Source organism: Halichoerus grypus, chromosome 3, assembly GCF_964656455.1.
Source record: "Halichoerus grypus chromosome 3, mHalGry1.hap1.1, whole genome shotgun sequence".
NCBI classification, from domain to species: domain Eukaryota; kingdom Metazoa; phylum Chordata; class Mammalia; order Carnivora; family Phocidae; genus Halichoerus; species Halichoerus grypus.
In genome coordinates, this window is record NC_135714.1 from 44,863,452 (window position 1) to 44,887,279 (window position 23,828).

The window sequence follows — 23,828 nt, forward strand, 5'->3', positions numbered from 1 at the left end:
CTGCCTTCAGCTCAGGTCATGATCCCAGGGTCCTGGGATCGAGCCCCGCATCGGGCTCCCTGCTCCGTGGGAAGCCTGCTTCTCCCTCTCCCACTCCCCCTGCTTGTGTTCCCTCTCTGGCTGTGTCTCTCTGTCAAATAAATAAATAAAATCTTTAAAAAAAGAAAAGAACTTGGTGGAAAAGATGGGGGGAGACTTAAGCTGACCACGAAGGGCAAGGTAGGACTTGTCCTAGTAGAGAAAAGATACTTAGGAGGTTCAGCAAGAGACTACTTGGTATTATTTGGCTTGGGGATGGAATGACCACAATAGTCAGTATATGATTTTTGGCTTGATCTGTTTTTGATAGGTGTTAGTGGAAGTTAAGATAGAATGAGATTGTCACAGGCTTTGGATGTCATTAGGAATTGTTGAAAGATGGTCAAAGAATGTGCATAAAGCATTATTTTAGGAAGGTTACTTTGGAAATGGTTTTTAGTTGGGAGTGGGAAGAGGCTAGAGACAGATAAAAACCTTTGAATAGCCTAGGCTTAAGATAATAGTGTTCTAGGGGCGCCTGGGTGGCTCAGTCGTTAAGTGACTGCCTTCGGCTCAGGTCATGATCCCAGGGTCCTGGGATCGAGCCCTGCATCGGGCTCCCTGCTCCACGGGAAGCCTGCTTCTCCCTCTCCCACTCCCCCGCTTGTGTTCCCTCTCTCGCTGTGTCTCTCTCTGTCAAATAAATAAATAAAATCTTTAAAAAAAAAAAAAAGATAATAGTGTTCTAGACTAGGGTGATGGTAGAAATAAGGAGTAGAGGGATGGCTTCCCTTTGGTTCATTATCACCACCAGTTCTTTCTGCCCTTTATGTACTCCAGTTTGGGGAACTTGGGTGTTAATTACGGTTACTGGTCTGTTTAGTCCCATTGTCTCTTTGTCTGAGATTTGGCTTAGAGAGAAACCTACTATCCATTTATTTCTGGAAAGTTCTCATGGATCTTGTTTTGGGGAGTGAATAGATATTAACTGAAAACTTTTTTTTTTTTTTTTTTTGAGTAGGCTGAGCTATAGTCAGGGTTGGAAGTTGGAAGTTCTCAGTCCTTTATAGAGTAATTAGGGTTTTTTTGTATATTGAAGAGTTAGGTTATTTTTTTGGTGTTTTGTTGAATAGATTAGAGCATGGTCCTAATTGTCTGAATTTATCTTTTCTGGTAACTTTCTAGTTATGGTCTTAACCAAGGAGAGGGCACATAAAACTATATAGATTATTTACACAAATCCTTTTAACTATTTGACACAGAGCATATGAGATATGTGCATCGTCTTTATTTACTTGGGATATTTTAAGACTGTCTTTTGCCTTAAGAAAGCAATTAAGTATTCAACTTGACATCTATGGAATATGGATATTGGCTTTGGAGAGTCCTTGTATTAGTAAAGTGGGTTAAGTTCAGCAGTTTCTAGAGCTGCTTCTAGTCAAAATGTTAATGTTGATTAAGATGGAATTATTAAAACTTTTATGGAAAAAAGTTACCCTTTTCATGTTTTTTGGTTTCCTTTTAGCCAAGATACTTGCTGAAGTTTGAACAAATTTACCTCTCCAAACCTACCCATTGGGAAAGAGATGGTGCTCCTTCACCAATGATGCCAAATGAGGCCAGATTAAGAAATCTCACGTAAGAATTTTTCCAACAATTGATATTGAAATACAGTTCAGAAAATGTAATTTTGACCAGTTCAATTGAGAGTTTAGCAAATACGTTACTATAACTTGTGATCTTACTTTTGTTTCTAAAGGTATTCTGCTCCACTTTATGTTGATATAACAAAAACAGTCATTAAGGAAGGTGAAGAACAACTTCAAACTCAGCATCAGAAAACTTTTATAGGAAAAATTCCAATTATGTTGCGTTCAACTTATTGCCTGTTGAATGGCTTAACAGATCGTGATCTTTGTGAGTTAAATGAATGCCCCTTGGATCCTGGTGGATATTTCATTATTAATGGATCAGAAAAGGTATAAGCATTATTTAAAGAAAATTACAATATCGTAATTAAGATTTAAGTTATGAAAGTTCAAATTAAAAAGTAAATTTGGATACAGAATAACGTGGAAGTGGTAATTGAATTATTTAGGGGGTGATAGCTAAACTTACGTAAACCAGAATTTTATTTAGCTGTATATGATAAACACTAGAAATTTGGTGTTGTTTGAGCTTATGTGTTTCTGTGAAGCATTTATGTAAAATGGAGTTTGTAAAGTTTAAGAATTGATGTTTCAGTGAGCCCAGGTGATCAGATTAAATTAAGATGCAGATTTTACTCTTCTTTCTACTTCAAAGACCTGTGGGTTTTATGGCATAACTTTTTTGTTGTCCATATAGGTTCTGATTGCTCAAGAGAAAATGGCAACAAACACAGTCTATGTGTTTGCCAAAAAGGATTCTAAATATGCCTACACGGGAGAGTGTAGATCATGTCTGGAGAATTCTTCGCGACCCACCAGTACTATTTGGGTTAGCATGCTGGCAAGAGGGGGACAGGTATGGACTGGAATATGATACTGTTTGGATTTATTTTTTTTTGTCTAGTCTTATAATTTATCAGACTGCATTCTTAGTCAAAAAAGTTTTTCTGGAGTATATTGTCAGTGTTATATGTAGGTGTTTTATTATTTACTTATTGCTAGTAGCAAATTACTCCAGTAGCAACATTTATCATCTCACAGTTTCTGTGAATCCAGAATGGGGGTGTGGCTTCACTGGGTCCTCTGGCTGAGCATCTCTTACAAGGCTGCAGTCAAGGTGTTTGCCTGACCTGCAGTCATCTTAATGCTCATTTCACATGGTTGTCTGCAGGATTCAGTTCTCTGTGGGCTGTTGAACTGAGAGACTCAGTTCTTTGCTGACTGTTGGCTGGAACCCTCAGTTCTTGGCCATGTGGTTCTCCTCCATGTAGCTGCTGACAGCATGGCAGCTTGCTTCATCAGGGAGAGTAATTGACAGGAGCCATAGAGAGAACAAGCAAGATGGAAATCACAGGCTTTTATAACTTAATCTTAGAAGCAACGTCCTATCATTTTTACCATATTCTCTTTGTTAAATGTAAGCCGGTATGTTCATCCCATTGTCAAGGGGAGGGAATTGCACAAGGCAATAATAGTAGTAGGTGGGAGTCCTTGGGCACCATCTTAGAAGCTGCCTACCATGGGTATGTCACTTGTAATAATAATACCTGGCCTTGGGGCGCCTGGGTGGCTCAGTCGGTTGAGCGTCCTACTCTTGATTTTGGCTCAGGTCATGATCTCAGGGTTGTGAGATTGAGCCCCGTGTCGGGCTCCCTGCTCATTGTGGTCTCTGTGCTCAATGCGGAGTCTACTGGACATTTCCTCTCCCTCTCCCACTGCCCCTCTGCACACTACTGGAGCATGCTCTCTCTCTCTCTCTCTCAAATAAATAAATAAATAAAGTCTTTTTTTTTTTAAGGTTTTATTTATTTGACAGGGAGAGCACAAGCATGGGGAGCTGCAGAGGGAGAGAGAGAAGCAGGCTCCCCACTGAGCAGGGAGCCGGACTGGGGCTTGATCCCAGAACCTTGGGCTCATGACCTGAATAGAAGGGAGACGCTTAACCAACTGAGCCACCCAGGCGCCCCAATAAATAAAATCTTTATAAAAAAAAAATAGGGTAGCCTTTCTTGAATATTTGCTGTGTGCCTGTTTTGTTACTCAGATTGCTTGATTTTATGTTTACAACTATCTTCTAAAGTAGTTGTAATTGCCTCTTTAATTTCAGGTACGGTTTTTATTATATTTTGTTTTGAATAAGTCATACATGCACATTAAAATAGTTCAAAAGTAGAAAAAAAGAGTATACTATCAAAAGTAGTCTTCCTTTGACCCTTCCTTTCCCCAGAGGCAGCTGCTTTTGATAATTTCTCATGAATCAGTTCAGAAATAATCTTAATGCAAAAAATACAAATGGGAGCATGTGATACACACTGTTTGAACTTTGCTGGTATCCTTTAAAAACATGTTTAGATGAGCACTTGATCATTATTTTGGAGCTGTTATATTCCATATGTAGATGTAGCATAATTTATTTAACCTTTTCCCTTTTGATGGACATTTAGGTTTCTACTCTTGTGCCTTGCAAACAGTTTTGTAGAGCCTAATACCACCTTTTTAAGTCTTACAAAAATGAAAAACTTGAAGATTAGAGCATTTTAACTACCTGAAGTTAAACATATATGTAGAATAGGTGTTTTAAAGAATTAAAATGATTTTTACTTGTAAATAGAGGTAGAATGGGGCCCAAGTACAAGTGTTTGGAAAAGATCTCAGATGTTATTGATGTACATTCTTTGTTGAGAAGCATTGGCCTAGATCATGAGCGCAAAGAAATGAAAACAGTATATTAAATTATCGTGGCAGCTATGGGCAAAATGAATGAATTAGAGGCAGAGAAAGGAAAATCATCTGGCGCACCTGACTGGCTCAGTCGGTAGAGCCTACAACTTTTTTTTTTTTAATTTTTTATTGTTATGTTAATCACCATACATTATATCATTAGTTTTAGATGTAGTGTTCCATGATTCATTGTTTCTGCATAACACCCAGTGCTCCATGCAGAACGTGCCCTCTTTAATACCCATCACCCGGCTAACCCATCCTCCCACCCCCCTCCCCTCTAGAACCCTCAGTTTGTTTTTCAGAGTCCATCGTCTCTCATGGTTCGTCTCCCCCTCCGATTTCCCCCCCTTCATTCTTCCCCTCCTGCTATCTTCTTCTTTTTTCTTTTCTTAACATATATTGCATTATTTGTTTCAGAGGTACAGATCTGTGATTCAGCAGTCTTGCACAATTCACAGTGCTTACCAGAGCACATACCCTCCCCAGTGTCTATCACCCAGTCACCCCATCCCTCCCACCCCACCCCCCACTCCAGCAACCCTCAGTTTGTTTCCTGAGATTAAGAATTCCTCATATCAGTGAGGTCATATGATACATGTCTTTCTCTGTTTGACTTATTTCGCTCAGCATAACACCCTCCAGTTCCATCCACGTCGTTGCAAATGGCAAGATCTCATTCCTTTTGATGGCTGCATAATATTCCATTGTATATATATACACCACATCTTCTTTATCCATTCATCTGTTGATGGACATCTTGGCTCTTTCCACAGTTTGGCTATTGTGGACATTGCTGCTATAAACATCGGGGTGCACATACCCCTTTTGATCCCTTTTTTTTTTTTGTAAATTTTATTTATTTGAGAAAGAGAGAATGAGAGACAGCACGAGAGGGAAGAGGGTCAGAGGGAGAAGCAGACTCCCGGCTGAGCAGGGAGCCCGATGTGGGACTTGATCCCAGGACTCCAAGATCATGACCTGAGCCGAAGGCAGTCGCTTAACCAACTGAGCCACCCAGGCACCCAAGCATACAACTCTTGATCTCAGGGTTGTAGGTTTGAGTCCCACGTTGGGTGTAGAGATTATTTAAAAATCAAATCTTAAAAAAAAAAAATCTGGATTTAGTGATAAGTTTGATATATGAATCAATTAAGATTCTGTGGCTTCTGTTCTCAAGTTCTGGATAAAATAGAAGACTTCCAAGAATTGATTTTTAGAATGTAGTGAGTTCATTTTTTAGACAAAAGATTTTGTGGGAGTACGTGTTGTGTGCATTATTTTCTTATGTTTTGCTTATTCTGAAAAAGATCTATGATGAAACAAATAATAGACTGAATGGAATAATTGACCTCTAAGTAGAAACAGCCAAATGGCATTTGGAGTTAATGAGGGCAGAGGGTACAGGAAAAAGAGCAAGATGAAGGTTTGGATATCATTTATGAAGAGTGGTTAACTGAAAACCTGTAAGATGGAATAAGGTGTCTAAGGACCGAGACCTGAATAGGAGGAGAGAGATGACAGAAATTGTTATTAGAGGGACCATGATAACATAGGGTTATGAGGCCAAGAGAAGATAGAGCTTAATATTAAAGAAGTATAATTGAAATGGAGAAGCCAGTTGTTTGTATGAAAGTGTAGGTTAGTAACTTATTTCTGTATGTGTGTACAATTAAAGAGAAATTGGAAAAAATAAACTTGTGTGAAAGAGGCTGTTTGTTAATTTTGAAATATTATTCAAATGAGAGATATCTTACAGACCAGCTCTGAGTTTGTTTTTCATTTGTTGCTTAGCTTTTTTCCCATATTTGTCCATATATATATATACCCCTCATGTCTGTCTTCCAGAGAGTTTGTGTGGCCTGTTTTTGTGTGTGTGTGTGTGTGTGTGTGTGTGTGTTTTGTGGGGGTTTTTTGGCCAGGGGAGAGGGTGTGGGATCAGTGTTCATATTCTTCTGTAGCCAGATGTCAATTCCAAATACAGTATTGGGTAATTCTAAGAGAATCTTGGCAGGCAGATAGTAGAGGATGGAAGTTCTCTCATGCCTAAATGATCAGCCTGTTCATAAAATTAGTAAACCTGTTCCAGTGGTTTTGAAAAGCAGCCGTAGGATGTTCCTTAAAGTATGGAGGTATATTTCCCTTGAAATACATATAATGAACATGTATATGAAATGATTCTCATGGTGTTTGTATGTGGCTCTGATCTCTTTGTACTGATATTCTAATGGTGTTTTATTTTATGTTTATTAGGGTGCAAAAAAGAGTGCTATTGGTCAACGCATTGTGGCAACCCTACCATATATCAAGCAGGAAGTTCCCATCATTATTGTGTTCAGAGCATTAGGTTTTGTGTCTGACAGAGATATTTTAGAGCATATTATTTATGATTTTGAAGACCCAGAGATGATGGAAATGGTAATGTGAAAGCAAAATGTATTTGCAGTGTTTTACAAGAGGTTTAAAGTTATTGTTGCTAATCTTAAAACATACTAGAAAGATGCTCCGAAGAGTAATTTAGCTGTCACAAATCCCATGCCATTTACTGTGTAGTGAAAGCCTAAATAGACATAAAAACTAGAGGCAGCCAGAGTTCACTGACAGTAGCAAGAAGAAACTAGTAAGGAAAATCATAAAAGCATACCAGTCTGGTGCAATTTAGTAAAAAAGGAAAATGAATAGTTGAACCTTCTTCTTTTTTATTTTGAGATAATTTCAAACTTACAGAAAAGTTGACAAAGAACTCTTACATACTCTTCACCCAGATTCACTAGTTGTTACCTGTGCTACGTTTGATTTAGCATTCTATCTGTATACACACATTATTTTTTTCTAGACCATTTGAGAGTAAGTTTTAGGCATTGTGCCTTTTACTCCTAAATACTTCAGTGTGTATTTCCTGAGAACCAAGACATTCATTACATATTCAGAATACAGTTAGCAAAATCAGAACCTTTCACTTACCTTCAGAATTATTAAGCCATAGATCTTTAGGTTTTTGCCAGTTGTCTTGATAATGTCCTTAATGGCATTTTTTTCCTGGTTCAGAATCCATTCCAGGATTGTGTATTGCATGTCATTTTTATGTCTTTTCACACTCTAAGTCTTTTGTTGCCTTTTTCCTCAGTGTTTCATAACATTGAAGTTTTTGGAGAGGATAGACCAGTTACTTTGTAGAATTTCCCTCTAAAAACAAAGGAATTTTTGTTTTGCAATTGTTCATTAAAATGTAAAAACCAAAAACCACTACTTTTTTTTTTTTATAATAGAATTATTTGTATTTTTTTTTAGGAAGTATAATTGCCTGTATTGATGAGTGGATTTTGTCAGAGATCTCTAGATCCTGAAGTGTATTCAAGTTCTAAGATTTTGTGGTTCTTTGGTTTAAAAAAAAATATTTGCATTTTCTGTTAGGTACATAGGGATATTTAACATGTTATAAATTAAAGTTACAGTTGACTTATTTTAGGGTGAAAATGTGAATTTGAAAGTAACTTTCATTTGAATTATCTGATAGGTGAAACCTTCTCTCGATGAAGCTTTTGTCATCCAGGAACAGAATGTTGCACTAAATTTCATTGGCTCAAGAGGGGCAAAGCCTGGTGTCACTAAAGAGAAAAGAATTAAATATGCAAAAGAAGTCTTACAAAAAGAAATGCTCCCTCATGTTGGTGTCAGTGATTTTTGTGAGACCAAAAAAGCTTATTTCTTGGGGTATGTTAAATATTGTTTTAAGATTTTTGCCAAGATACCATTGAGATACAGTTTTTCTTAAAGTTAAAAATGTCAGAAATGTGTTTTTAACATATGAGTTTTTTTAAAAGCCAAAAGCCATATGTTTTGTTTTTCACTTTTTTTTATTTTAAAGGTACATGGTTCATAGGTTGCTTCTAGCAGCCTTGGGTCGAAGAGAATTAGATGACAGGGATCACTATGGGAACAAAAGATTGGATCTTGCTGGGCCACTGCTTGCATTCTTATTTAGAGGGTAAGGAATGATAGAATGATATTGTTAAAAGTAGAGAGATTGCACTTTAGATTGATCATTGCACTAATGGAGGTACTAAACTATCTTGGTATCCATATTGGGTACATATGAAGTTAGCTACATTCTTTTTGCCACTTGTCCAGATTTTGTTCTGCTTCATATTTGAGAATTTCAAGTTTGTGAGGACAGTTTATTACATTTTCTTTATTCCTCTGGTAGCTTTATAAGGTATTTGTCTTGATTTTCTAAGTACTGCTGATATTGGAATTTTTAGTTCTGCTTTTGTGTTTTTGTTTTTTTAAGATTTTTATTTATTTATTTGACAGAGAGAGACACAGCGAGAGAGGGAACACAGGCAGGGGGAGTGGGAGAGGGAGAAGCAGGCTTCCCTCCGAGCAGGGAGCCCAATGCAGGGCTCAATTCCAGGACCCTGGGATCATGACCTGAGCCGAAGGCAGACTCTTAACGACTGAGCCACCCAGGGGCCCCCTGCTTTTGCGTTTTATAAAAACACAAAAACTGGAGGGAAATCTATCAAAATATTAGCAGTATTGGTGTAATGTGAGTTTTATTTTTTTCATATGTCTTTGTTTTCCATATTTCCTATAATGAACAAGTAACACTTTTATAATCAGAAAAGTTATTTTTAAAAACAATATGTAGACAATTTAATAAAAAAAGATAGCAATGTTTCTACATACTGTTTTGTTTTTTTGGTAAAACATTTATTTGGGGCAGGTAGAGAGAGAGTGCACGAGCATGGGGTTGGGGGGAGGAAGGGCAGAGGGAGAGGGAGAAGCAGATTCCCCACTGAGCAGGTAGCCCCATGTGGGGCTTGATCCCAGGACCCTGAGATCATGACCTAAGTTGAAGGCAGACGCTTAACTGACTGAGCCACCCAGCCACCCCTACATATTCTGTTATTTAGTGTGTTGTAGATTAGTGTTTTTCAGCCTTTTGTTTTCACCCTACTGAGGAGTCTCTTTTGACATTTTTTCCCCTAGTTGCTCCCCTCATATATGTTTATGTACTGTAAGTACATCAGTGCTTTTTACATAAAAAGAGTATTAATACTTCCCTTCCTCCAACTACTTTCCTTCCCATTGTGGGCCATATTGTCCATACTGAGAATGCATGTTGTTGACCTTTACATATTTAAAACGATACCAATTTTATTTGGCAGTATGTTTAAGAATTTGCTTAAAGAAGTGCGGATCTATGCACAGAAGTTTATTGATCGAGGAAAGGATTTTAACTTGGAATTGGCAATTAAAACAAGGATTATATCTGATGGCCTAAAATATTCTTTAGCTACGGGAAACTGGGGTGACCAAAAGAAAGCTCATCAAGCCAGAGCTGGAGTATCTCAGGTAGGACATTGACTATGACCGCAGGTTTTATAGGAAAATGTTGTGCGACTAATAGATCCTTTCATTCATTGAATATAAGTTATTTTGCTTTTTTTTTTCTCTCAGGTATAGTAGCACTGGGCGATTTTGAATTACGAAAATGGAATTTTTCTTAAATTAGCTGTTAGCACTGCTTAAGAGAGATTAAGGTTTTGGTTTGCATTAAGATAGTTAATAAAGTAGTGTAGCTGCTTGGGAGATAAGATGGCCCATGTCAGTGAAATTTTTATGTTTCTAGAGCTCCATGTTAGATGCTGACCGGAGAATAAATGGGTATTCCCTTCCTTTGATGAAAAGTACAGTACAATGTTGACCCGTGAACAGTGTGGGGGTTTGGGGCGTCAGCTCCTATGGAACTAACATCCTGGTGATTGGAGGTGATCGTAAACAAAGTATTTATGTGGCATGTTAGAACTATACATCACATATTTGCCATCCCTGCTGTAAGGGGCACTAAAGTTATGGGGTGAATGATACTATTCAGGGAAAGGGTGGAGAAAAGAGGGATAGGGAAAGTTTGACAGTTGATTATAGGTAAAAATGTGACTTTGCCTCATTCTAGTATTTGCCAAAAATGTGATAATATGAGTAACAGAAATGCCCAAACTTAAAGATTTGCTATTGTTTTCTAGGTGTTAAACCGCCTGACTTTTGCATCTACTCTTTCTCACCTACGTCGTTTAAATTCACCTATTGGTAGAGATGGCAAGCTAGCAAAACCAAGACAGTTGCATAATACATTGTGGGGAATGGTGTGTCCTGCTGAGACTCCAGAGGTAATACATTAGAATTTACATTCAGGACAAAAAGTCTACCAATAATTCTGTAGGGTATGTAATTACTTGTAGGAGTAAGTATTTAATTATGCTATGTGGTTTTGGAACTAATGTTTATTTATGATTTTGTTTTCAGAAAGTGAGAGTAAATCCTGAAATCAAATTGAAGGAAAAATGTTTATGGAAAAGAATTTTGATAGGCATGTTAAATCAGTGTGATTTATTTATTTGTTTATTCGTAGGGCCATGCTGTAGGACTTGTGAAGAATTTAGCCCTGATGGCTTATATTTCGGTTGGATCTCAACCTTCTCCCATTCTGGAATTTTTAGAAGAGTGGAGTATGGAAAATTTAGAAGAAATTTCTCCTGCAGCTATTGCTGAGTGTGTATAGATGTGATTTCTTTCTTTCTTCCTTTCCTTTCCTTTCCTTTTTTTTTTCTTTTTTAAGATTTTATTTATTTAACAGAGTGAGAGAGCACAAGCAGGGGGAGCAGTAGAGGGAGAGGGAGAAGTAGGCTCCCTGCAGGGCAGGGAGCCCTGTGCAGGGCTCAATCCCAGGACCCTGGGATCATGACCTGAACTGAAGGCAGATGCTTAACCGACTGAGCCAGCCAGGCGCCCAAATGTGATTTCTTTTTTGAAACTATTGTTAATCTTTGGTTGTTGCTTAATATAGAGTTACTAACTGCAAAATGCTTTTGGTTTCACATTTTAGTGCAACCAAGATTTTTGTTAATGGCTGCTGGGTTGGAATACATAAAGATCCTGAACAACTTATGAACACCCTAAGGAAACTGCGGCGTCAGATGGACATCATTGTGTCTGAAGTGAGTCTTAATTAAGAGTGCATGATCCTATGGGATTGCTAAAAAAGGCATAAGACTAGTGACAGTTTTCTTTGCATTGGCATCTTTAACTGCTTTTCCTTGTAGAATGCATTGTCAAAAGTCTAGGTTATGTTTTGAGCTAAATTTAATTATAAGGTATTGCTTGCTTTAATGCTTTAGGTATATGCTTCTAAAAATTTGACATGTAATTTAAATTATATTTTAGAACTCAAATTATATTTTAAAGTAAAAGGAATTCTTTTGAGGATCTTCTTGTAAAGCCGACAATAATGCTTTTGAAAAGAGAATAATGATCTCTGATTTTTCCTTTTGTCTGAATCTAGAGATTTTTTTGTTTTAAGATTTTTAAAATTTATTTGACAGAGAGAAACAAAGCGAGAGAGGGAACACAAGTAGGGGGAGTGGGAGAGGGAGAAGCAGGCTCCTTGCTGAGCAGGGAGCCCAATGCTGGGCTCGATCTCAGGACCCTGGGATCATGACCTGAGCTGAAGGCAGACCCTTAACAACTGAACCACCCAGGTGCCCCTCCTTTTTTTTTTTTTTTAAGATTTTATTTATTTGAGAGAGCGCACAAGTGGGGTGGAAGGGTAGAGGGAGAAGGAGAAGCAGACTCCCCGCTGAGCAGGGAGCCTGTCTTGGGGCTCAGTCCTAGGACTCTGGGATCATGACCTGAACTGAAATCAAGAGTTGGACGCTCAACTAACTGAGCCACCCAGGCACCCAGAGATTCATTCTTAAAATGTGATAAACCTCTATAAAGATTTTTATATTTAGGTGGATATTGAAGTGCTTTGGGATTAGGATAGTTTTTTTTTTAAAGCGTTAATATATATTATATGAGCTTTATTACTACCCCAAATAGGGCTTTTGCTTTTAGTGTACTGTATTAAGGGATATGGCTTGGTCTTTTGATTCCCTTAAATCTCTACTGTGGATTCTGTCTAGGTGTCTAGGTGTCTAGGTGAAAGTGGGTGTTTGGAGAGAAACGGTAACACACTTAAGCCAGTAGCTGATCTCTTTTCTACGTAGCTGAGCAGGGAAGAGTTTGGTTGCTCCAGGCTTTCCTGTAGCAGACAGACCCTGGGTTTTGAACCAGGAGTGTTCACAGCTTGAAGGCAGCAACAGCATGCTTCACTTGAGAGCAGGCAGGTCTAAGAGAAAGCCTAAGAACCAAAATTGGCTGTATTTTTTATGATTGAGAACTTTGGTAATACCATGTTTTTCTGCTAAGAGCCTTCTTCAGCTTTTCTGTGTTTTCTAGGGTAAAATTAAATTCTTCATGCTGTTTTAGGTCTCTCTACCTTTCCATGGTCCCATTCCCTTAACCTGGAATGTTTGTGCTCCTTGTGCCCCATTCCTCCTCAAAAATGAGCAATAGGGAAAAGGATTCTTACTACCTTTTTTTTAGGTAAATCTCACTTATTCTGCAAAACTTCTCTTTTTTTTTTTTAAGATTTTATTGATTTGACAGAGAGAGACAGTGAGAGAGGGAACACCGGCAAGGGGAGTGGGAGAGGGAGAAGCAGGTTTCCCGTTGAGCAGAGAGCCCGATGTGGGGCTCGATCCCAGGACCCTGGGATCATGACCTGAGCTGAAGGCAGACGCTTAACGACTGAGCCACCCAGGCACCCCTGTAAAACTTCTCTTAACTCTCATCTCTTTCAGGATACCTTATCTGAACAACCCCCCTCCTGCCAGTTTAATTAGATCACAACTTGGCAAAGATTTTCTGGAAAGGGCCAGATACTAAATTAGGCTTTGTTTCCATATACTCTCTGTTGTGTATTCACCTCTGCTGTTGTAGTGAAAAGCAGCCATAGGCAGTGTATAAACCAATAAAACAATTTATTTACAAAAATATATGGCAAGTGAGAGTAGAGTTGGCCTTTGACTCCCTGATTTAGATCTCTATGACTGTATATAGTGTATATTTTACTTAAATGTTTTTGACAGAATGCTTGTCCCAGATAGTACCTATTGACTTACTTGCCTTCCTCACTCACCACACCATTAGCTCCCCAGGGGCAGGGAACATGTATTAATATGACTTTGTATTTTCAGCTGTGAGCATGGTACCGGACATATAGTAGACATTGTTTATTAAACATAGAAACTGACCCTGTGTCCTTGGACTAGGCACTTTAATATCCTGTTAGTGATTTTGGGAGCCTCTAAGTAAGTGGGAGAATTGTGTATATTTTCCTGAAGGAGTCTGGCACTTTTTCTTTTCCTTCATATTTTCGAACTACCAGAGGTCCTCATTTTACCCATTTCTGACTTTAGCCTTCTGTTGGACCTGTTAGGCTGTTCTGTCAGTAGTCCTCTCTGGACCTGCTAAAGTATACCTGTTTCCTTTGGGGCTTTGAGGAGACACAGCTCACAATTTATGTTGTCCTGTTAAGACAACGAAACTATTTTATTAGGAATTCTCTAAGGATTCAAGGCAATGCATTTGAAAGCAACGTCTTTTCTAGGAATGGATAGTACCACTGATGGTGTTTCTGCTCAAAGACATAGTGTTTCTCCTCAGATTGTTTTTTAAGGACAGGAAGTGAGCTAAAGGTATAGAACATTTTCTATATAATGGCTTTCGACTTACTAATTTTGGAGACCTTGATGTTTCTGATGAAGCTTTTATGATTTACTCTTATTTTTAAACCCAGTAATCTAAATCTTTTCCTTTCTTAAATAAACCCAGTCTTTAATAAAAGTATCAAGGTGTGATTTTACTCTCTTAAAGTACTTTTGTTGGAGAAATACCAATCTGTTTTTCCATTTCCTAACTCATTGTCAATTCATTTCTCTAGTTGACTTCCAAGATTATATATTAGATCTAGATAATCCGTTGGAAATTCTTATTTCCTTTTTGACTTATTTCTTTGTAAATAGGTACTTCAAATTCTACAGTGCTTTTAGTAATTATTCTGTTTTTTATTGTAAATTTCCCATTTTTTTTTTTTTTTAAAGCTGTACACCCCACATGGGGCTTGAACTCATGACCCCGAGATCAAGAGCTGCATGCTCTTCTGACTGAGCCAGCCAGGTGCCCCTGCCCAAAATATATTTTTATATTTTCTGGGAATATATTTTCTAGTTCTGCTCAGTAGAAATATCACATGAGATACATATGTAATTTAAATTTTTCTAGTAGCCTTGTTAAAAAAATTAGAAACATGAAAGTAATTTTATTTATTTATTTATTTATTTATTTTTAAGATTTTTATTTATTTATTGAGAGAGAGAGAGAATGATAGCATGAGAGGGAGGAGGGTCAGAGGGAGAAGCAGACTCCCTGCTGAGCAAGGAGCCCGATGCGGGACTCGATCCTGGGACTCCAGGATCATGACCTGAGCCGAAGGCAGTCGCTTAACCAACTGAGTGAGCTACCCAGGCGCCCCCATGAAAGTAATTTTAATGATATATCTTACTTAACCTGATATATCCAAAATATTACAATTTCAACATCTACTCAGTATGAAGGATTATTTATGAGAAATTTTACATTCTTTATTTTTGTGTGGTACTTTTTTTTTTATTATTATAGTTAACATTCAGTATTACATTAGTTTCAGGTGTACAACAGTGATATGACAACTCTATACATTATGCTGTGCTCACCACAAATGTAGCTACCATCTGTCACCATACACGCTATTATAATGCCATTGACTATATTCCCTGCACTGTACCATTTATCCCTGTGACTTAATCATTCCATAACTGGAAGCCTGTACCTCTTACTTCCCTTTACCCTTTCCTGCCCATCCCCCCAGCTCCCTCACCTCTGGCAACCACCAATTTGTTCTCTGTCTTTATGGGTCTGTTTCTGCTTTGTTTATGTGGTATTGCCTTTGAAATCCACTTTGTAGTTTGTACATGTTGTACACTGCAGCCTATCTCAGTTCAGAATGAATGGCCACATTTCAAGTGTTAATAGTGACATGTAGCTAGTGACTGCTGTGTTGGACAGATAGACTGTAATCCATTTGTTGGATAGGTAAGTGTCAGAAGTTGGGCTTATTACTGAGAAAGTATGATCAATGCAAAGTGATATAGGGTTGGTTACTGAAAGGTTGCAAAGTGAAGTCTATGTTATTATCAAAGAGGCAAAATAAGGTGTTATATGCTAGTGTTTGTGATGCCAAAAATATATTTTCTTCATTTTACTTTATCTTGCATGACATTGCCAGATATTATTCAGCTTTATAATTATCAGGGTTAAATATTTGTTCTTTAAAAATTTTAAATTATACCTAGGTTTTTAGTATATTGAACAATGATAAACTAAGAAAGATTTGTCCATTTTATTTGATAATTGTTTGCTCTAGAAATTTATTAGGAATTTTATTGTATTTTTAGCTAAGTCGTAATGATACAGAGAAAATAAATTCATGAGACTTGACTGTTTTGTCTTTTTACTTATAGGTTTCTATGATTAGAGATATTCGAGAGAGGGAGATTCGGATCTATACAGATGCAGGCCGTATTTGTAGGCCACTTCTGATTGTAGAAAAACAAAAGCTACTTTTGAAGAAGAGACATATTGATCAATTGAAAGAGAGAGAATATAACAATTACAGGTAAGAACATGCAGTGAGAAAAAAATTGAGATATAATTCACACGCCATAAAATTAACTATTTTAAAATATTACAGTTCAGTGGTTTAGTATATTCATAAGATTGTGCATCTGTCACCACTACCTAATTCCAGAACATTCTTATTGCCCCCAAAAAGAAACTATTAGCAGTCACATTTGTTTTTCTTGATTTTTGTCATCAAGTAAGGGACTTGTAGGGTTTTGTTTAAGAATAAAAGTCTTTGTGACCTGTTAAAGTCTAATAATAAGAAATAACATATAATATAAATTATGTATATGTAACATGGATAATATAATAGTAAGTAAAAAACTTAATAAAAAGATGAACCTGCTTTAAAACTTATTTTTAATAGTTGAATGTATATGTTTTATTGTAAAAAAATTTCAAACAACATATATAATGAAAAATATATAAAAGCCCCCAATTCATATTTTCCTCTTAAAAAGTAAGTAACCCATACCCATATATTCACAAATAATTCCCTTTATTTATTTATTTAAAAAGATTTTAATTAATCTCTACACTAGTGTGGAGCTTGAACTCAAAATCCCAAGATAAGAGTTGTATGGTCCACTGACAGAGCCAGCCAGGCACCCCCAAATAGTTCCCTCTAGGACAAAGCAAGACAAACTGATAGTAATATTTATAGGACCACACTTCATGTGTATTGTTTAGTAATTTGCTTTTTTTTTTCCCACTATTAATAATAATATACCTATTTTGGAACTCTTTCTGTATCTGTACATGTAGATATGGGAATACTCTTTGTTAAGTAGTAAGCTTAGTTAAAATACTTCAGTAAATAAGGAAATAAAAGTGAATTCTTCTCTTTTAGTTGGCAGGATCTTGTGGCCAGTGGGGTAGTAGAATACATTGATACTCTGGAAGAAGAAACAGTGATGCTCGCAATGACTCCAGATGATTTACAGGAGAAAGAAGTAGCTTATTGTTCCACATATACACACTGCGAGATTCATCCGTCAATGATTCTTGGTGTCTGTGCATCTATTATTCCCTTTCCTGATCATAACCAGGTTGGTAGCAGTTTTTAACTTCTTGTTTGTGAGGAATTGGGGGAAGTAGATAAAAACTAGATTGATCTGTAGTTTTTCCTAAAGAAAAGCATGCTGATGAAAGGACTATGAACTCCTATGAAATCTGCATTAAATATACTTACTTTTTGTTTCACTGTTAGGAGCCAGAGTTGATTATTCCAAATGGTTATCACTTACCTTTCAGAAAAAAAGCATAACCTTTTCCAACCATATTCCCGATTTACGTAGTACCCTGAAGTTTGTTCCTTTAGAAATAATTAAATTTTCATTGATTCTGCTTTTCATTTCTACTTTAGTCCCCTAGAAACACATATCAGTCTGCTATGGGTAAGCAGGCTATGGGAGTTTATATCACCAACTTCCATGTTCGTATGGATACATTGGCCCATGTTCTGTATTATCCTCAAAAACCACTTGTGACTACACGGTCTATGGAATATCTACGATTTAGAGAGCTGCCAGCAGGTATGTTCAGTTTTGCTCTTCAGTTATTAAGATCCTGTCTTAAAAGTGCTTAAGGCACTTTTCTGGGTGCTTGGGAGGGTTAATAAAATACATATGACACAGCATCTATTCTCTCAGAATTTATAATGTGGGAAACAACACAATAAAGAGATAGATACGTGGAAAGTGTTAACGATGAAGTACAGGAAATGATTGATTCCTATTGGAAATCTAGAGCCAGTTTCACAGGGGAGGTGGCGTTGTAGACTAGCATAAAGTTGATGAAAGGGCGTTTGAATTTGAGAGATGGGTTGAGGAAGGGCTTAGATGCATGAATGTATGAGATAGGGGAATAGCAGTAGTCATGGCACTTTAGTATGACTGGAGTGTAAGTGCACGAGTCTCTCATAGTGTGGAGAGAGCAGGTTGAATTTTGAGAATGAAGACTCATCCAGCCTTTTGGAGCAAGGAAGTAATACAAATAGAAATTTATTTTAGGAATATCATTCTGGCAGTTGATGCAGATTACAGTCAGGTATGGTATTGGAAGGGGATAATTTAGAGGTTTTTGCTGTGGTCTAAATAAGAATTGGTAAGGTCCTTAAGAAATGAAGAGTAGAGGATGAGTGCCTGTTGGAATACCCTTGATGGGACTTGATTAATTGGATGTGGAGTGATGAAGGGAGGGAAGATAGGAATTGGAAATATTGTTGGCATTCATGGCTTGGGTGATCAGGAAGAGAGTGATACTCTTAATAAGATTAGGAGCACATTAGAAGGAAGAGGTTTTAGAGGTAAGATAATAAATTCAGTTTTCAGCATGTTGATTTTGAATTGCTGCCCTAAGAAAATTTTTTTTTAAGATTATTTATTTATTTATTTGTGAGAGAGTCAGAGTGTGCGCACATGAGCAGGAGGGAGGGGCAGAAGCAGAGGGAGAAGCAGCAGCACACTCCCCCCTGAGCAGGGGCGGGGCTGGATTCCAGGACCTGAAATCATGACCTGAGCTGAAGGCAGACGCTTAACCAACTGAGTCACCCAGGTGCCCCAGAAAAGATTTTCTTTTTTTTTTTTTTAAAGATTTTTTTTATCTGAGAGAGAGAATGAGCAGGGAGAGGAGCAGAGGGAGAGGGAGAAGCAGACTCCCCGCTGAGCAGGGAGCCCCATGCAGGGCTTGATCCCAGCACCCTGGGATCATGACCTGAGCTGAAGGCAGATGCTTAACTGACTGAGCCACCCAGGTGCCCCCAGAAAAGATTTTCTAATAGTTGTAAATGTGGTTTGGAAGAAGGTCAAATCTAGAGCTGCGAAGTTATTGTTATATTAGTGATAAGTTTGGAATACCATGAAATTGTTGCGGGAAATTCAAAGTGAGAATAAACGCAGAAACAGAACTTTAGGCACCAGGAAAAGAAACGAGAAGAGATTTGAGATATAACTGATTAGGAGAACCAGGAATTTGCAGGAGGAGATTCTTAAGGAGACTGGACAACAGGTAAAATGGTGCAGAGAAATCTAAAGGGTAGGGAAGCGTTGAATGTTAAAGGAGGCAGCATAGTTCTTTGGCATAACTGTTTTCTTACCTTATTATTAATAGGATTTTGGCTTTAACTGTGCGTAATGTTATTTATTTAGTAGAATTTGCTTTGTAAATAGTAGCCTTAAATTATTAACTGTACTAGGGGATCTAACATTTTGATGGCAAATTCTCATAGGTTAGAATGATTTATTTTCATAGTCCTCCACAAGGGGTTACTCTTGTCTAGGAAAACACAGTCTGTTAGGTTGCCTACAATATGCTCCTGTCTTTGGAGGATGCTCGCACTGTTGTGTTTTCTTCAACATTTAGCTAATAGTTTCTTTATGGCTAGAGGAAAAAAAGAAATACAGGTAAAGGATTAGATTTGAAATAAAATGTTCTTCTGATACTGGAAGAAGTGCATGCAGTCATGGCTGGTAGGGACTACACATGCTTTTCAGTTCTGTTATGGCTTCATGCCTTAATCACATTATCTATTCTAAAAACTGTATTTTGAGATAATTTCAAACTGATAGAAAAGTTGTGAGATTAGTACAAAGAACTTCTGTATACTCTTCATCCAGATTTCCTATTTCACATTTTACCACATTTGCCTTATTCTTTCCCTTTTTCTTCCTGAACCATTGGAGAGTAAGTTGTAGATGTGAAGCCACATCACTTTTTAATTCTGCAGTGAATGTTCCCTAAAAACAAGGACATTCTCCACAGTACCACAGTCAGAATCAGGAGGTTAACATTGATATCCATCTAGTGAGCAATCCTTAGTTCAAATTTTGCCAGTTGTCCTGATAATGTCCTTTATGGGTCTAGGATCTAATCCAGGATTGTGCATTGCATTTAGTTGCATGTCTCTTTAGTCTCCTCAGGTTGGAACAATTCTTTAATTTTTCCTTGTCTCTTATGACCTTGATGTTTTTGAAGCATTTAGGCAAGTTATACTTTGTACATTGTCTCTCAGTTTGGCTTTGACTGTTTCCCCATGATTGTATTCAGGTTATGAATTTTTGGCAGGACTAGCAAAGAAGTGTGCTGTTTTATCATTGCATCATATCAGGAAGCACATGCTGTCTATATGTCCCATTAATAGTGACTTTTAACTTTTATCATGTGATTAAGATGGTGTCTGTCAGATTTTTCCATTTTTTGTTAATTATAAGTATTTTGTAAGTCATAGTAAATAAGTCACAGTAAATAAGTCTTTTGTGAAGAGATACTTTGAGACGATATAAATATTCTGTTCCTTGTCAGTCACTAGTTTAGCATGATGATTGTTGCCAAATGATGAATTTTCTAATTCCATCATTCCTTCCATTTTGATGCTAAAATTTTCCCAGATTTTCCGGTGGGAACAGCTTCAAGATGACTCCTGATAGGTCCTTCATCCTTCTTTACATACTTGTATTTTGTGCTTTCCTTAAACCTGGACTCAGCCATTTCTCCTTTCAGTGAGGATAGTATTTGGAAACCAAAGTGTGGGTGCTAAGTGTGCTTCTTGCTATTAGAATATCATCATTTCTAGGCCCTCTCAGCTGATAACCTAGGAAAACCATGTATGCACATACTGCCCCCCCCCCCCGCCACTTTGTCTATTTTTATGACTACATTTCAAAGAAACATTAATTCACACTAGTATCTCCTATCTCAGTCCAACACCGGAGTGTTTATTTTAGAACTCCGTTTTCTGATAAGGAGAAATCTGGTTCCCACTGGCCTCAGTTTCTTTACTTATTTGCTCACTCTGTTGATGTAACCAATTTCCTGACCTCCTGGCTGAATTATTGGCCCTGGCCTTGTCTTATATGCCAGCTACATTGGCCAAATTCTGAGCCCTGACCGAGGGGTTGGGGCTAATCAAGTTATCTTAAGGAATGTCTTTTTGATGAGTATCATTCCTGTTTCTGTAGTGTACTGTTACGTTGGTTGACATCATCTGGGAGCAAAAATCCTTGTGACAGAATCTCATCTTGACTTAAAGTATGTCTAGAGATTTAGAGCCTCCTCGGTGCTGAGCTGAGGTTTGAAGTGGGTGAGAACAAAGTGGCAGGAAGGGTGTGAACCTGTCTTAACAGGTGGATTGTAATCCTAGATTTCACATTTTTATAGTCCTTTAGCTCACAGATATTTTCTTTTTTTTTAAGATTTATTTATTTTAGAGAGTGAGTGAAGGGGGGCAGAGGGAGAGAGAATCCTGAAGCAGACTCCTTGCTGAGTGCGGAGCCAGACTTGGGGCTCGATCCCAGGACCCTGACATCTTGACCTGAGCTGAAATCAAGAGTCAGCTGCTCAACCGACTGAGCCACCCAAGAGCCCCTTAGCTCACAGATATTTTTATCGAAGTTACTAATATTTATTGAGCATTGAGTTTGTGTGAAACACCATCCAGGTGCTTTACACATGTTATTTCTAAGCATCATAAAAGCATTTTGGTATTTTTTCACCTGCAAAATGAAAATAATAGTAGTATCTACCTCATAAAGCTTTTGTGATGATTAAATGGTTAAATCCACTTGAAACCCATGGCTTAGTGCCTGGTAGTTAATAAGGGAGGAATAAATGTTAACTGATTAGAAATACCAGTTGGTGGTATCATCTCTGTTTTACAATTGTGGAGACAGGATTCGAAAGGTTAAGTTATTTGCCCAAAGTTACACAACTTAAGAAATATAAGTCCAGAATTTAGACTCTGGCCTATGTTTTTCCTTTTTGACCAAATGTAGACCTTTTCCTCCCATCTGTCTCTCTTGTGCCTTTTCTATTACATTGCATCTTGATTTGGGGCTTTTAAGAAAAAACTATAAGAAGCATAATTAAGAAGTTAACTGTTTTTAGCTAAATTTAGCTGATCTCTTAGTCTTGCCCAGATACCTTGGATAAAGGTTCTGGGAAGGAAGCGGCTGTCTCCTGGGCTCTAGTTGATGTAGCATATGTGGGTGATCCAGGAATTGTCACAGAAGAGACAGGAAAGCCTCACAAGGCCAAGACAGTTGAGCACCTATAGGCTGCATCACCTGGAAAAAGGTGCGGGGCATAGGTGGTGCTCCACCAAAATGTGAGGACGTGCTGGGGAAGTCTTGCCTGTTTAATGTATCACAGATGTGATATATGCCCTACTACTGGCTTCCTTAGTAGTAGGATCATATCACATCTCCCAAGACCCTGAGATTTCTGCAAATTCTTCACTTTTCAGAGCCTCCCCTGCCTTTAGGAACCTGCATCTTTATGTATTTTCCTTGCATTATGCTGCTTGATCATTTGTGAAACTTAAAATTCTTCTAGTTATCCCAAAGAATCCACACAAAAGCATGGTGACCAATGTGGATGCTACTAAAGATTTCATAGAGGAAATCATTTAGATTTCAGGAGGAGCTTTCATTGCACACCTGAGGAGTGACTATGTATTTGACTTTTCTGATTCTCTGAAGGCCTTGCCTGCTACTAGGGTTTTATCCAGTGTCCACTTCCCTGACATTGCCCTTTCCTTGGAGAATTTCACACTCCTTTTCCTCCCCAAGCAGAGCATTTTAGCTTCAAATTTAAATATACAAACCCAGCAAGGTGCTCAGAAGAACAAATGCCCTCTTGTTAGTATGATTCTTCTTTTGTAGAGAGCAGTCAAGGTTATATTTAGCACAAAGTATTTAGTGTTATTTTTTAAAAGGGCTTGCAGCCACAAACTCCTACACGGTTAGGCAGGATTGGTGAGTTAAAGAGAGGTTTGCCTTTCCATTGGGGTTAGCTCTGTTCAGCTTCAGCTGTGGTTGTGATGTGTATAAGTGGGCCCAGTGATGCCAGATCGGATTTTGTAAGAAAAGTTTGAATTCTAAGCTTTTGTGTAGATTTACTTTTTAAAGTGTTAGAAATGAATTCAAGTTAAATACAAAACTCTGGGGGCACCTGGGTGGCTCAGTTGGAGGAGCGTGCAACTCTTGATCCCAGGGTTGTGAGTTTGAGTCCCCTGTTGGGTATAGATACTACTTAAATATTTAAAAAAAAAAAAAAAAAAAGTATGGCAAGATTGAAACCATAGAAGTTATGGAAGACAGGAAGAGATGAAAAAGGAGAGGATTTGCTTTTGTAACTTTTTGTTTTTTATTTATTTATTTTTTCTCCATGTTTATTTATTTTTAATTTTATTGTTATGTTAATCACCATACATTACATCATTAGTTTTTGATGTAGTGTTCCATGATTCATTGTTTGTGCATAACACCCAGTGCTCCATGCAGAGTGTGCCCTCTTTAATACCCATCACCAGGCTAACCCATCCCCCCACCCCCCTCCCCTCTAGAACCCTCAGTTTGTTTCTCAGAGTCCATAGTCTCTCATGGTTCGTCTCCCCCTCCGATTTCCCCCCTCCTGCTATCTTCTTCTTCTTCTTCTTTTTTTTTTTTAACATACATTGTATTATTTGTTTCAGAGGTACAGATCTGTGATTCAACAGTCTTGCATAATTCACAGTGCTCACCATAGCACATACACTCCTCAGTGTGTATCACCCAGCCACCCCATCCCTCCCACCCCCTACCACTGTCCATCGACAGATGAATGGATAAAGAAGATGTGGTATATATATACAATGGAATATTATGCAGCCATCAAAAGGAATGAGATCTTGCCATTTGCAACGATGTGGTTGGAACTGGAGGGTGTTATGCTGAGCAAAATATGTCAATCAGAGAAAGACATGTATCATATGACCTCACTGATATGAGGAATTCTTAATCTCAGGAAACTTTTTTGTTTTTTAAAGATTTTACTTATTTATTTGACAGAGAGAGA

At 37.8% G+C, this 23,828-nt stretch overlaps 1 protein-coding gene across 1 annotated transcript in view; it reads left to right on the forward strand.

The window, feature by feature from the left end:
- Nucleotides 1-23,828, forward strand: part of POLR2B (RNA polymerase II subunit B) — a 47,291-nt gene that overhangs the window by 13,857 nt on the left and 9,606 nt on the right. Inside the window, exons 4-16 of the mRNA XM_036084278.2 lie at nucleotides 1,544-1,656; nucleotides 1,778-1,997; nucleotides 2,365-2,523; nucleotides 6,642-6,806; nucleotides 7,906-8,102; nucleotides 8,257-8,376; nucleotides 9,560-9,746; nucleotides 10,418-10,561; nucleotides 10,804-10,943; nucleotides 11,278-11,389; nucleotides 15,836-15,990; nucleotides 16,846-17,044; nucleotides 17,362-17,530. Coding sequence (XP_035940171.1) covers nucleotides 1,544-1,656; nucleotides 1,778-1,997; nucleotides 2,365-2,523; nucleotides 6,642-6,806; nucleotides 7,906-8,102; nucleotides 8,257-8,376; nucleotides 9,560-9,746; nucleotides 10,418-10,561; nucleotides 10,804-10,943; nucleotides 11,278-11,389; nucleotides 15,836-15,990; nucleotides 16,846-17,044; nucleotides 17,362-17,530 — 2,080 coding nt within the window. The remainder of the gene's footprint in view (nucleotides 1-1,543; nucleotides 1,657-1,777; nucleotides 1,998-2,364; nucleotides 2,524-6,641; nucleotides 6,807-7,905; nucleotides 8,103-8,256; nucleotides 8,377-9,559; nucleotides 9,747-10,417; nucleotides 10,562-10,803; nucleotides 10,944-11,277; nucleotides 11,390-15,835; nucleotides 15,991-16,845; nucleotides 17,045-17,361; nucleotides 17,531-23,828) is intronic.